Here is a 14500-nt window from a genome sequence, read left to right on the forward strand (position 1 = left end):
TACTCAGGAGGCTAAGGTGGAAGGACATCCTGAGCCGAGGAGGTCAAGGTCGCAATGAGCTCTGACCACACCACCGCACTCAGTCTGGGAGATAGAGTGAAGCCCTGTCTCAAAAAAAAAAAAAAAGAAAAAGAAAAAGGCTTGCTGTGTAGTGGGTTATTTTTACTGTTTTTGTGCTTTCATGGATCTCATTTCTTTGGCTAAAAATAAAAGTACTCTCACATTCCCTGCTGGAAATGAGAGGTTAAATGACTCACCCTAAATGACATTACTTACTAATTAGTGACAATGCTAATAGTAAAAATCCAAATGTTCTCCCTACCCACAACCTACTCCCACCCCACCCCCCACCCACAGGACCATACTTGTCCCTATACCATGCTGCCTCTAGCAAGAGAGAATCTGAACATTAAGAGAAACTAAGCCAGGCATGGTGGTGCCTTCCTGTAGTCCCACCTATTTGGGAGGCTGAGGCAGAAGAATCACTTGAACCTGGGAGGCAGAGGTTGCGGTGAGCCGAGATTGCACCACTGCACTCCAACCTGGGCAAGAGCCAGACTTCAACTCAAAAAAAAAGAGAGAGAAACTTTAGTACTCTAAGGCCAACTAAATACTGCAATTTTACCATAAAAAGTATAATTCTTCTTTATAAAAGACAAAAATCTTTTGTCTGGATATTTTGTCTCTCATTCGATAAATATTTGTAAGCATTTAATGCTTGCCAGATATTGTTCCAGGCACAAAATAAAATCTTCACTTCCACAAAGCTTATACTCTGAAGTGAGAACGTAGAAGACTGGGGAGAGGCAAAAATCATTTTATATAATTTGTAAGTGTGATATATAATTCTATGTAAGTATGGTGAATGTTACAAAGAAAAATAAAGCTCGGAAAGGAGATGGAAAATACTGTTTTTGATAGTGACCAGGAAAGGCTCTTTTAAGAAGATGAGAGTTGAGCAGAGAGCTAAAGCCACATAGATACCTGGAACAAGAGCTGTCCAAATAGGAGAGCTTTGTGGTAGATGAATGTAGAACTTACCTTGCGAGTGCTCTTTTCTCTGTGAAAGAAGCAACAGAATTATCAGCTGAAAGGGTGTAAGAGGGTTAGAGGTTTTGCAAAATAATCTAGGAGAGTAAGATGTTGAATTTACTACTGGTATGTAATAGGATTGTGAGGACCCATCTTGGGCTGTGAGTCGAACTTAAAATAAAACTAATAAGCATAACTGTACCTCTTTCCTCTAGCTATATTCAGTGCTTGGTAGGAAGTCGGATTTAACCACAGTTGGGTACAAGGAACAGAGGAGGAGCAAGGGAATTTAGGATGTATACAAGGGAGTGACTCATTTAAGCTACAAGAGCACAAAATGGGTGATGGATAGAGATGGGTAGAGATGGGTAGCGGGCTTAGTTGTTTGGAGGTCCCATTGAGGTTAAAAAGCTATTAAGAGTATAGGTGTCAGAAAGAATGAGTTGGAAAGATAAAATGTAGTGGTTAGGATATGAAAAGCTTGGAATTGAGATTTGGGGGAAGTTTAGATAATGACAAGACTAGGGGGAATGAGTGGTTGAGATGTTATTAAAGATAACTAGAGGTAGGGAGGTGAGAACTTAGAGCCCAGGATTTCAAATGGATCATCTATTTGATTATTAAAATTATCCCCCAAAAATGACAGGAATAATGCTGGGGACACGGAGACTGTAAATGATTGCAATAAGGAGGAGTGGCAAGGGGATATGCTGAGGACCTGAGGTAGGCAAGGAGGAAGAAGAATCTGGATGCCAACAGAGGAGTAGAGGGATGCCTGCCTGGGGTTTAGGATCAAACACAGCCATCCTTTGACAGGTTTGGAGGAAGGTAATATCCTCAAGACAGCCAGGTTTCAGTTAGCGTGTGTGGAGACTGACATAAACCAAAATATAGGCACAACGAGAGTAATCCTGATGGGAGGTGGATAATCCATTCTCATTGCCTCCTAATGGGACAAGTCTCTTTGGCCATTTGCTTTGTGAGGCAGGGAGTGTTGGGTGAGAGGAAGGGGTATGCTTGTCAGGAATTCTGTGAGCTGCTTTTTCAACTAACTAAAAAAAGGTAGTGGTTCTTAGTGTTATTGGTAGGGATGGGATCAGAATTTCCTGGGCGAGCTTTTTGGATACCTCAATTCATATTCACTACCTGATTAGGGGCTTGGCCAGAGATACACTAAAATGCATACATTAATGTATTAAAAGTATTCATACATTAATATGTATATATGTGTGTGGCAAATACTATTTGATAGCTATTTGGGGATTTGACTGTTACATATTCAACTTGTGAGGGTAGGAAAGGCACATATTAGCAAAGTGTTATATTAAAGAAACCGTGAGCCCTCCTCTTCTAAGTATCTTCTCACTAAAATACTTTTGAAGACATAGGAAAAGAGGAAAACTCACAACAAAGTTGAAAATAACATTGCAGACATTATCTAGATAGAACTAAAAATTACTGAAAGAAGACGATTTATGAAAAAAATAAACACTCAGCCGGGTGTGATGGCTCACACTTGTAATCCCAACACTTTGGCAGGTCCAGGTGGGAGGATCTCTTGAGGCCAGGAGTTTGAGACCAGCCTGGGCGGCACAGCAAGACCCCATCTCCATAAAAAATAAAAAATTAGCCAGTTGTGGTAGTGTGTGCCTGTAGTCCTAGCTGCCTGGGAGGCTGAGGTGAGAGGATTACTTGGGCCCGGGAGTTTGAGGCTGCAGTGAGCTACAACTGCACCACTGTAATCCAGCCTTGATGACAGAGCAAGACTGTCTGAAAGAAAAAAAAAAACATACACATTTTTAAAGAAAAAAAATAACACTCAAGCTATGTTTGGCACATGAAACCTGAAAAACAAAAATAGAAGATACTACATAATTCATTCATCTTTTGCCTCTGAATTCAGAGACAGGATCTGTATCAACCAGCAAATTGGTATCCTCCTCCTGCCTGCATTCTTATAATAACCATAAGAAGTAGTACGTAATATAAAACAAGTGGGCAGGAAGTGTGTATGTGTACTTGGCTTAAGTGGAGAAGGTAGCCATAATCAGGGGACACAGAAACTATTAATGTATTCATTGCCTTCAGATTTGGCATGGGCAGATCCAAAAATTAATTATTTTTTGTTTCCTTTAGTAAACAATGCACAGTTCTGTGGATTTTTACTTTTGGACCAATCAGCATTACTTACAAGTAATTACTTACTAGTAATGTTATTACTTACTAATAAGTGAATTACAAAAGACCACTAAAATTTGTTTCCACAAATGAAAATCAGTGTTTTATTAGAGTTTGCTTAGGATTCTACTTATAAGATGCCTGGTCCCTGTACAAGGTTTATAATTTTGCAAGAATGCACAAAAGTGTATATACAGATACTGTCACACAGCAGGTCAGACAGCTGACAGAAACTATCCTACGGTCAGTACTCAAGCATTTTCTTATGAATGTATTATCTTGTTGGGAGGTGTTCATGGTTTTTCTGCTATTTTTGCATTTCAGATATGTATTATTTTAGCTTGATAGCCATTGAGATTGCTATAGATTATTTGATTTGTATATAATGATGTATGTATGCATATTTCACTATATTTTTCTATTTTTCTATAGCTGGGTTTTAAATATTTTTGGTAGAAAAATAATTATACTTTCATTGCTAAAAATAAATATGCATAACCTACCCCTCTATATTGCTTATAACATTTTGATGATGTAGCCAGTGAATATGTGCTAATTTAAATAACTTGTATATAGAATTAAGCCAACTGCCATATTATAACTGGTTTCTTTTTAACTTAATAGGATATTGTTTTATAATATTAAATCATATGTTTAAGCTCATTCTCTTTAAAAATAAACAATAAGCAATTTCTATATATTCCTCTCAAGTCTTTATTACTTAGGAATTTGCTTTAGAGCAGGGATTGTATTTTGGATTTTCCTTATACTTCTTATCCCACTTCACATATCCCCAGGTACTCTTCCCAAGACAGAATACATGGCAGAGACACATTTAAATTTAATTGAACAACTGCAAAAGCTTATTAGCCTTTCTTATAGTGGAGTCATTTCACAGTGACCCTTGGGAAATCTGTAAAACATACCAGTTAGGAGGACTTTTTCCCATTCTTAATGAAAGTTTTTATGGATCTTTTTCCCCTGTAGTCAATTTCTTTAAATTCTGCTTCTTTGGGGCTTAGGTGTTATGACTTGCATAGTAACAATAGGAAACGCCTATTACATGCGCTTCCTATGGAACCAGAAAAATTCTAATAGAGTGGAAGATACTGTGTCTCTAGCCTGTCTCCTATTAGTTATCAAAAGCTGGTAAGTAAGTAATTATGTGCAGAGTTAGGAATGATAGAGGTAAATGGAGAAATGGATGAATAAGATGTTTAACAAGAAAGGTCAAAACTTAAAGCTGAGTTATTTAATAACTAAGACCCTGAGTACTGTGTTCACAAGCAAAAAGTGGTCTTTCAAAAGGTTTTTACCAAAAATGTAGTGAACCTAAATCGTCTTCATAGCATTTATGGCACTCTTTTGGGTCATAATCTGGGAAGGAGTGAGGACAAAATTGGGGTGGAGAATGAGTAGGAACCAGAAGAATAACTTTGAAAGGAAAAGAAGGTAAATGTACATCATTACAGGGGCTGTCGTTTGTTCACATCCAGGCTTTGCAAATGCTGCTCCACTGCTTGGAAAACACTGTCTTTCATTCCCTTCCTGGCTTTCTTAGCACTTACTCCTCCTTATCCTTCAGAATTCAGCCTAGGGATCATTACCTCCTGGCAGCCTCTCCTGATGGCTCTCTCATCTGGGTTAAATACTCCTTCCTGTGTGTATCCATAACACATTCTCATCTCTATTGTAGCCCCCATCAGACTGTGTTACAATTGACATTCTCCCTCAAACATGGGAACCAGGTTCTCTTCGTCATAGTGCCCCCTATACCTGACATATAGTAGGCATTTAGGAAATGTTTGTTGAACCAGTTTTTCCTAGAGACAGGGTCTTGCTAGGCTGGAGTGCAGTGGTATTGATCATAGCTCACTGCAGCCTCAAACTCCTGGGCTCAAGGGATCCTCCTGCTTCAGCCTCCTGAGCGGCTGGGACTATAGGCATGTACTACCATGCCTGGCTAATTATTTTTGGTAGAGACAAGATATTGCTATGTTGCCCAGGCTGGTACTGAACTCCTGGGCTCAGGCGATCCTCCCACCTCAGCCTCCCAAAGCACTGAGATTACAGGTGTGAGCCACTGTGTCCAGCAGAACCAATGTTATTCCAAGCTAGATAGAAAATGCACTGAAGACCTGTGAATAAAAATAAAGACAGTTTCAGTTGGATAAGAGGAGAAACATACTATACTACACTAGATAGAAATTGAAAGAAAATCTGACATAGAATGAGAATGGTGCCAGAAGGTAGATAATAAACCTTATGAAAATTCAGGAGTATACCACCTCAAAGTTGAGTTTCAGTGGTCTGGAGCATCTTGCAAAATCCCCACTAATGTAGAAGACAAATTGCTGCTCCCTGTGCCACCTTCTATAATGCAAGGCACAGTGCTTGGTGGCTTTTTTTTTTTTTTTTTTTTGGAAGCTATGTATACATTTCAGTGTGTCACTGTACTCCATTACCAAGTAACCTGTAAGGCTGCCAATCTGAGGTGTGGTTAGAGCAAAAGAAGCCTCTACATCAACTCAGACTTCAGTGCAAACTGCTTTGCCACATGGGCTTTATTGACCCAGCAGATCCAACTTGGGAGTGTCTGTGGCAAATACAAATGCCACATCAAGCCTCAACTGGAGAGTCAGACTTCTCTAGGGTTTTAGAGCAGAGCCATACCCTCTTCTGCAAAAAAAAAAAAAAAAACCAAAAACTTACCTTTGTGAGAGTAGCTCTTATATTGCTATTGAGCTGCCTACTACAGGATGTCAAATGTCCTTGGGATCTATGCTGACCAGTGTGAACCAAGCAGTAGAAGTGAACATGCACAATAGCGATCTATCGTTAAGTGGCAGCTTAACATTAGTATATAAGGGATTAGGCTCAGCAGATCCTGAAGTCAGTTGCACGAGCTGGCAGCTCTGACTCATGACACCTGCTCCTGCTGCATGGCTTCCTTTCCCTGCATTCACATTTATGGCCTCATGTGGATGTTTTCCTATAATCAGCTAAGGGAGAAACTAAAACCTGAATTTAAGACAAAGTGCTGGCATCAACTGGTCTGCTATAGTATTAGTCTAATAATAAAGAAATCCTCTTTGTGGGCAAAACTTCAAGCAGTACATTGATCGCCACTTTGTCTAGACTATGTACCTCTCAAAAGATGTAGATCTATGTAGCTTCATAGGCAATGGCAAATGACTAGATGACAAAGGTCTTGGTAGGAACAGGATTAGAAAATTGGTGACAAGGAGGTTTGGAGAAGAGGGATTTGAATGAACTTCACGAAATGGACACAGCAAATGAGATAATTATGTTCCATATCAATGCACCCCAAAGGGCATCTGCAGCAAAATTTGTCCATCTCAGTCAGGTGGAGAAGGTGACCCATCCTGTGAATATCAGCCTCTTTCTGTAGCCACCCCAGTATTTGCTCAATGGTTCATGTACAAAGTTGCCATACTTGTAAAGATAGAAGCTATGTGTGGGCTAAATATTATGGATGTCCCTTCACCAAGGCTGATCTGTCTACTGCCACTGTTATTTCTAAGCGTTGTCAGCTGAGACCTTCTTTGATTCCTCAATATGGCATCATTCCTTGGGGAAAACTAGTAGCCACCTGATATGTTGATTACATTGTACCCCTTTGATCATGGAGCATTTGTCCTCAATGGAATAGACACACAATCTGGATATGGATTTGCCTGCCCTGCTTGCAGTGTTTCTGCTACCACCACCATCTGTGGGCTTACAGAATGCCTTCATCACTGCCATATGACCTCCACAACATTGCTTCTGATCAAGGAACTCATAGCAAAAGAAGTGTGTTAATGGGAATTCACTGCTCTTACTACAACCTGTCACCCTGATGTGGTTTGGATTTGTGTCCCTGCCCAAATCTCATGACGAATTGTAATCCCCAAGGTTGGAGGAGGGGCCTGGTGGGAGGTGATTAGATTGGATCATGGGGGCAGATTTCCCCCTTGCTGTTCTTGTGATAGTGAGTTCTTATGAGATCAGATTGTTTAAAAGTGTGTAGCACCTACCCCTGATCTCTCTTCCTTCTTCTCTGGTCATGTAAGACGTGCCTGCTTCCCCTTTGCCTTTGGCCATGATTTTACATTTCCTCGGGCCTCCCCAGTCATGCTTCCTGTACAGCCTGTGGAATTGTGAGTCAGTTAAGCCTTTTATGTCTAAATTACCCAGTCTCAAGTAGCTCTTTATAGCAATGCAGGAACAGACTACTACATACCCCAAAAAGCAGCTGACCTGGCAGAAAGGTGGAATGTTCTTCTGATGACTCAGTTATGGTGATGGTTGGAGTATCATCCTACAGGATACAGTATATGCTTTGAATAAGCAACCAACATTTTTCCCCTGTAGCCAGACACACAGGTCTAAGAGTCAAGAATTGAAAGTGAAATCATTCCCTTAATATAGTCCCCAAATTTTAGGGTCTTAGTTTACAAAGGAGAGATGCTTAGTTCTCAAAGGGACACAGCAATGTTCCCACTGTATTGGAAGTTACGAGTATTACCTAGCCATTTTGGGTTCCTTTTGTCAACAACCAGAAGAAGAATCATCCTGATTATGAAGAGGAATTGATTTGCTGTGACATAATGGGGCAAGGAGGACTATATCGAAAATCTAGAGGATTTTTCCAGAGTGCCTCTTAATACTTCTATGTTCAGTACTAAAAGTTAAAGAAATATAGCAGCCTAATAAAAGAATGGATCACTAATGATTCAAACTCTTCAAAAGTAAGATTTGCATCTCCCACCAGGTAAAGAATGCCAACCAACCAACATTCCGTACTGTGCTGAAGGGAAATTAGAAGACAGTCTGAGAGGTATAGTGGGAATAAATTTGATAGTGAAAAAGAATTCAGTTCTAGCACTGGATCTGTCACATTATGTTAGACTGACTGTAATAGAAAGAATATGGGTTTGCAAGCCAAACAGAACAAAATTTGAATTATAGTTCCTCTGTTAGCTGTGTTACCTGGGGTAAGTCTCTAAACTTCTCTGAGCTTTCATATCCCTACTAGAGAATAATGGTAAGAGTTTTGTGAGAATTATATGGAACGAGTATGTAAAGTTTCTTGTGCAGCACCTTACTTGTAGTAAATACTTGATAAATGGCAGTCAATGTCTTAACAAAATAACAGCACAACAGTAATAATAGTAATAATACTCCCACATTGAGCCTGCCCTTTGCCCTCCTATCACTTTCCACCTTCACTGCAATTTTTCCACACTGGACATGGAAAACCAAAATATTATCATGTGGGCTGCTGCTACCTCCACTTTTACTGTGATCGATGTATTCACTACACTTTTTTGCTTCAGACCATCCAGTACAGATGGGTATACAGAAAGAAGCAAGTAGTCTTAGTTCATTACATGTACATACCATCAGACTTCAAAACTCGATGCTCACCAGTAAGTCACAATTGTGGGTTTTTTTTGTTTGTTTGTTTTTGCTATCAGGTTTATTCCAAAAAGACTATCTCAGGCTTTTGACCTATCTCTTTATTACAATAGTGGTTATGACCTCTTAAGCCTCTGAGCCTGTAAACATGCTGTTTCTCCTGCTAAGAACTCATCTTTACTTTTTTATCTGGTTAGCTGCTCTTCCTCCTTCAGTTATTAGTGTGTACTGATGCCAGCCTGTCCCTTACCACTAGCTTAGGTGGGGTCTCCCTGCTGTATGTTCACATAGCCCTTGTAGTTTTATAACCTTTATGTCACTCTACTTAATTACTTGTTCACTAGGTGAACAAGCTTCCCCACTAGGTTCTGTGTAAGTAAGAACACAGAACTCATCTTTAAAAAAAAAAGTTCTTAAGTGTCAATTAAAAAATTTTTTTTTATTTCAATAGTTTTGTGGGGTACAGGTGGTTTTGGTTACATGGATAAGTCCTTCAGTGGTGATTTCTGTGATTTTGATGCACCCATCACCATTACCCAAGCAGTATACACTGTACCTAATATGTAGTCTTTTTTTTTTTTTTTTTTTTTTTTTTTTTTTGAGTTGGAGTCTTGCTCTGTCACCCAGGCTGGAGTGCAGTGGCCAATCTTGGCTCACTGCAACCTCTGCCTCCCAGATTCAAGCGATTCTCATGCCTCAGCCACCCGAGTAACTGGGACTACAGGCACACACGACCATGCCCGGCTAATTTTTGTATTTTTAGTAGAGATGGAGTTTTGCCATTTTGGCCAGGCTAGTCTTGAACTCCTGGCCTCAAGCGATCCATCCGCCCCGGCCTCCCAAAGTGCTGGGACTACAGGCATGAGCCACCATGCCTGACCCCACTATGTAGTCTTTTATCCCTCACCCCCACCCAACCTTCCCCACACCTGAATCCCCAAAGTACATTATATCATTCTTACATCTTTGCATCCTCATAGCTTAGCCCCTGCTTATAAGCGAGAACATACTATATTTGGTTTTCCATTCTGGAGTTATTTCACTTAGAATAATGGCCCCCAGCTCCATCTAAGTTGCTACAAAGGACATTATTTTGTTTTTTATGGCTGAGTAGTATTTCATGGTGTGTGTATATATATATACACACCACATTTTCTTTATTTACTTGGGTGATGGGCATTCAGGTTTGTTCCATATTTTTGCAGTTGCAAATTGTGCTGCTGTAAACGTGTGTGCACGTGTCTTTTTCATATAATGAATTCTTTTCCTTCGAGTAGATACACAATAGTGGGATTGCTGGATTGAATGGTAGATCTACTTTTAATTCTTTAAGGAATCTTCATATTGTTTTCCATAGTGGTTGGACTAGTTTACATTAGCACCAGCAGTATAAAAGTGTTTTCTTTTCACCACGTCTACACCAACATCTATTGTTTTTTTCACTTCTTAATTATGGCTATTCTTGCAGGAGTAAGTTGGTATCTCATTGTGGTTTTAATTTGCATTTCCCTGATAATTAGTGATGTTGAGCATTTTTTGATATGTTTGTGGGCTGTTTGTATAAGCTTTTGAGAATTGTCTATTCACATCCTTTGCCCACTTTTTGATGGGATTATTTGTGTTTTTCTTGCTGATTTGTTTGAGTTCTTTGTAGATTCTGGATATTAGTCCTTTGACAAATACATAGTTTGTGAATATAGAAACTCATCGTTTTTATTCATCACTCTACCATCAGCCTAGAAGAGTGTCTGGCAAATCCTCTTGTACTACTAACCACAAGTTTGTGTGTTTCTATTATTTTTTAAAGTGGTTGTAGTTTTTTGGGGTTTGTTTTTTTGAGACAGATTCTTGCTCTGTCACCCAGGCTGGAGTGCAATGGAGTGATCTCGGCTCACTGCAACCTCTGCCTCCCAGGTTCAAGAGATTCTCCTGTCTCAGCCTCCCGAGTAGCTGGGATTACAGGTGCACACCACCATGCCTGGCTAATTTTTTGTATTTTAGTAGAGATGGGGTTTCACCATGTTGCCCAGGCTGTTCTCAAACTCCTGAGCTCAGGCAATCCACCCACCTCGGTCTCCCAAAGTGCTAGGATTATAGGCGTGAGCCACTGTGCCCAGCCTAAAGGTGGTTGTAGTTTTAAAGTCCTGTTTTATTATTGATCTATTAAATTTATTCAGCAGATATTTGAGAACCTACTACTTAGGTGCTGGTGATAGAGCAGTGAACAAAACAGACAAGGTCCCTTCTGTCATGGAGCTTACATTCCAGTTGGGGGAGACAGATTTTAAAAGTATGTAATATGTCAGGTAATGATTAAATGCTAAAGGGAAAAAAAAGCAGAGTAAGGGCTAACTGGCAGGAAGTAGAAGTTAATGCAACCAACCGCATCTCAGCTCACTGCAACCTCCGCCTGCTGGGTTCAAGCGATTCTCCTGCCTCAGTCTCCCGAGTACCTGGGATTACAGGTGACTGCCACCACGCCCAACTAATCTTTGTATTTTTTTAGTAGAGACGGGGTTTCACCATGTTGGCCAGGGTGGTCTCGAACTCCTGACCTCAGGTGATTCACCCGCGTCGGCCTCCCAAAGTGCTGGGATTACAGGCGTGAGCCACTGCACCCAGCCAACCCCATTTTTAAAAGTTTTTTTTTTCTTTTTTTTAAACAAGAGAAAATAGATACATGTTGGTCAGTGCTAACTGTCCATATTCACATAGACACACAGTGTACTTTCTGAGCCCAATATACAGAGAAAGGAGGCAAGAAGCTAGAATTCTATGCACTGCTACGCAGGAGCCTAGCACTCTCCAGCTTCCAGCAGAGCGAAGGGAGCAGGTTTTTCTTTTTTCCCACAGAACTTGGTGGTGTTGATTCCATACAGTTTTTATTCAGACAGGAAGGGATAAAAATGAATTTCGAACAGAAAGGGGTAGAGACTCTTTTCTCAATGTAGTCTGCTCAAGATACTTCCCCCAATTAAGTGTAGAGAAAAGAGACCTCAAGAATAGGGCGACTGAGCACAGGAGGCAAAAACAAAACAAAATAAAACAGACTACAACTTGCTCCCAGGGACTGGAGAAAATTTAAAAAGGGGAAGGTTGGAATCCATCAGTATTCTATTAGTCATCTCTTTCATCCTCCTCTCCTTCCTGCCCTTCATCATCATCTTCTTCACCTTCATCTTCATCCCCTTCTTCATCAGTGTCTTCTAATCCTTCCTCCTCCTCCTCCTCATTATCATCTTCTCCTTCTTCATCATCCATATGGGGAACCAAGTAGTACTGTAATGGGTTTGGCCAAATATCATCTTTGATGTCCTCTCCTAAGTCATCAGCCCCTGCATCAGAATGGTCAGTAAACCAGGTCAAGAAGCTCTCTGGTGCCTCATGCTGCCTCTTCCTGCTGGCTTTATTCTGCATTTGACTTAAACGTTTCGTCACATCCTTTCCAGATTTCCATTTGATTTCAGTGGATTTTGAAGATGGATTACCACTCTCATTCAGATGAAATTCTTTGGAGAGAACTTTATTTTCAAAGTAAGGATTTTCATCAAAATAAAAATCTACTCTGTAACCTGATTTAATATCTTCAAATTCTGTCACTTCAACTCTGGTCAAATAATGCAACGTCTCTTCGTTTTTCTTCCCAAGCAGTGCAGACACTTGTAAATGATTGCCAAATGTTGTTACCCCCAAATTTAGGATTTTAGAGATCAATTCTGACCTCTTCTGAAAAAATGGTTGGCAGAGTTTGTTATATTTCTGTTCTACTTTCAAAATCTCCTCATTGTCTTGTTCATTAAGTCTGTCTATTTCATTTTGTATTTCATCAATGTGTTCAATTGCTTCTTGCTGTTCTTTTTCGCCCTTCTTTGGCAAGCCTACAGAGGCCGAAGTCTCCTCTGGTCTCAGAACAGGAGGTGGTCTTGGTGTCTTCTTTCAAGACAGGAGGGAAGACTGGCATTTGGGGGCCATGCTGCTAGGGAAGCCCAAGAACCAGACCACCAGTCTCCTTGCTCTTCAGGAAGCAGGCAGAAAACTCCAATTTCTTATATTTAATTTCATGAACATAGCTTATATGTTAGCAAGTTTAAGGTCATTTTTGAGATTCCCTTTGAGGCCCACCATGTGGGCATTACATTGTGAATCATCCATATGTGTTTGAAATAATGTGTACTCTCATTTGGGTACAGAGTTCTTTAATACTCTATTAGCAATGGAGGTCCAGGACCTGGAGACAGAATAGGGAAAGGAATATCCTTCTCTATTTACCATTAAAATTCTATCAAAGTGGGAGGCCCAGTGGATAACAGGAGTATTCCTGGAAGCCATTCCTACGTGGGCATGGCTAGCAATATCTTAACAATACATAGAAATGACCATGAACCACACAAAAATATCCCACTAAACCCAAAGTAAATGTATCTCCAGCTCAGCTTGCTCTTTGCTTCCTAGAGAGACAGAAAGTAGATTAGTAGTTGCCTGGGGCTGGAGGTAAGAATGGAGAGTGAGGCAAATGAGCCTGAGGAATCTTTCTAGAGTGATGGAAATGTTCTAATTGATTGTGGTGACTGTTGCATAACTCTGTAAATTTGCCAAAAATAACTTTTAATAAATGAAAGTTATGATATGTAGATCATACCTTAATAGAGCTGTTTACAAAGTTTTTTTTTGAAAAGCGAGATCAGAGATTCGAATGTGAAAAGGCTGTGACATATAAGTAATACTTATGAACTAGCTCACATTGAGTAATCGTTTTGTCTCATCAAGAGTCCTATATACTGTGGGAAAGTTTGTTGTGCACCCGAAACATCTATGTGTGCTGAGCGACTTTGTGGACAGTGCCTCCCCGGTAAACCCGCTCTGTCTGCAGTGTCCGGAGCTTCTCCCACAGGAGTTTGCTAATCCCACCTTTGTGGCCAGATTCTGTGCTGCGAAACGGACATCTCCTCCCCCTCTTCTCCATTCCCCTCCTTCCTAATAAGACTCTTTTCTGGAGAAGCTGAGGTCAACATCAGATTTCAAATATTTAGAGTGGATACAAAACTATTTCAGCAATGCAGACAATTAGATGCATTGTTGTGGTCAATGCAGTTGTTGGTAAAACATGTCTCCTGATATCCTACACAACAAATTTCCATCCTAATAGATACAGACTGTTTTTGACAACTATGCACTCACAGTTAGGACTGGTGCAGAGCCATATACTCTTAGACTTTTAATTCTGCAGGGCAAGAAGATTATGACAGACTATAACTCCTGAGTTATCTACACAGATATATTTCTAGGCTGTTTCTCAGTGGTCTCTCCATGTTCATTTTAAAGTATGAAAGAAAAGTGAGGGCCTGAGATAACTCACCACTGTCCAAAGGCTCCTTTCTTGCTTGTCACAACCCAAATTGATCTCAGAGGGTCTATTATTGAGAAAATTACCAAGAACAAATAGAAGCCTATCACTCCAGAGACTGCTGAAAAGCCGGCCCACAACCTGAAGGCTGTCAAGTATATGGACGGTCCTGTACCCACACAGCAAGATCTAAAGAATGGATTTGACAAAGCAATATTGGCTGTCCTGGAGCCTCCAGAACTGAAGAAGAGCTGCAAGCCTATGCTGCTATGAACATCTCTCCAGAGCCCTTTCTGCACAGCTGGTGTAGGCATCATACTAAAAGCAATGTTTAAATCAAACAAAAGATTAAAAATTAAAATTCATTTATGCAATAATGACAAATACCCTGCACCAACCCACATGCATCCATGTGAGACAGGGATTAGAGGTATGGCCCACTTCTCCCTCCCAATACTAGTTAATTCTGAGTAATTGTGTATTGTTAGAAAAGTGATCAGTACTCATTTTTGGTTTTTGTTT

At 40.2% G+C, this 14500-nt stretch overlaps 1 protein-coding gene and 1 pseudogene across 1 annotated transcript; one reads left to right on the forward strand and one right to left on the reverse strand.

Moving 5' to 3' along the window:
• Positions 1–10650: 10650 nt before the first annotated feature.
• LOC129143889 (protein SET-like) lies at positions 10651–13660 on the reverse strand. Its single transcript, XM_063809731.1, has one exon. It carries the CDS (start codon positions 12049–12051, stop codon positions 11752–11754), a length of 300 nt encoding a protein of 99 aa, XP_063665801.1. The 5' UTR covers positions 12052–13660; the 3' UTR covers positions 10651–11751.
• Positions 13661–13688: 28 nt separating this feature from the next.
• Positions 13689–14251, forward strand: LOC134809905 (cell division control protein 42 homolog; annotated as a pseudogene).
• The last annotated feature ends 249 nt before the right edge of the window (positions 14252–14500 follow it).

This window comes from Pan troglodytes, chromosome 3 (assembly GCF_028858775.2).
Source record: "Pan troglodytes isolate AG18354 chromosome 3, NHGRI_mPanTro3-v2.0_pri, whole genome shotgun sequence".
NCBI lineage: Eukaryota > Metazoa > Chordata > Mammalia > Primates > Hominidae > Pan > Pan troglodytes.

Coding starts and splice junctions, on each gene's coding strand:
- LOC129143889 (XM_063809731.1), bottom strand. CDS start 12,051: ATGCAGAATAAAGCCAGCAGGAAGAGGCAGCATGAGGCACCAGAGAGC.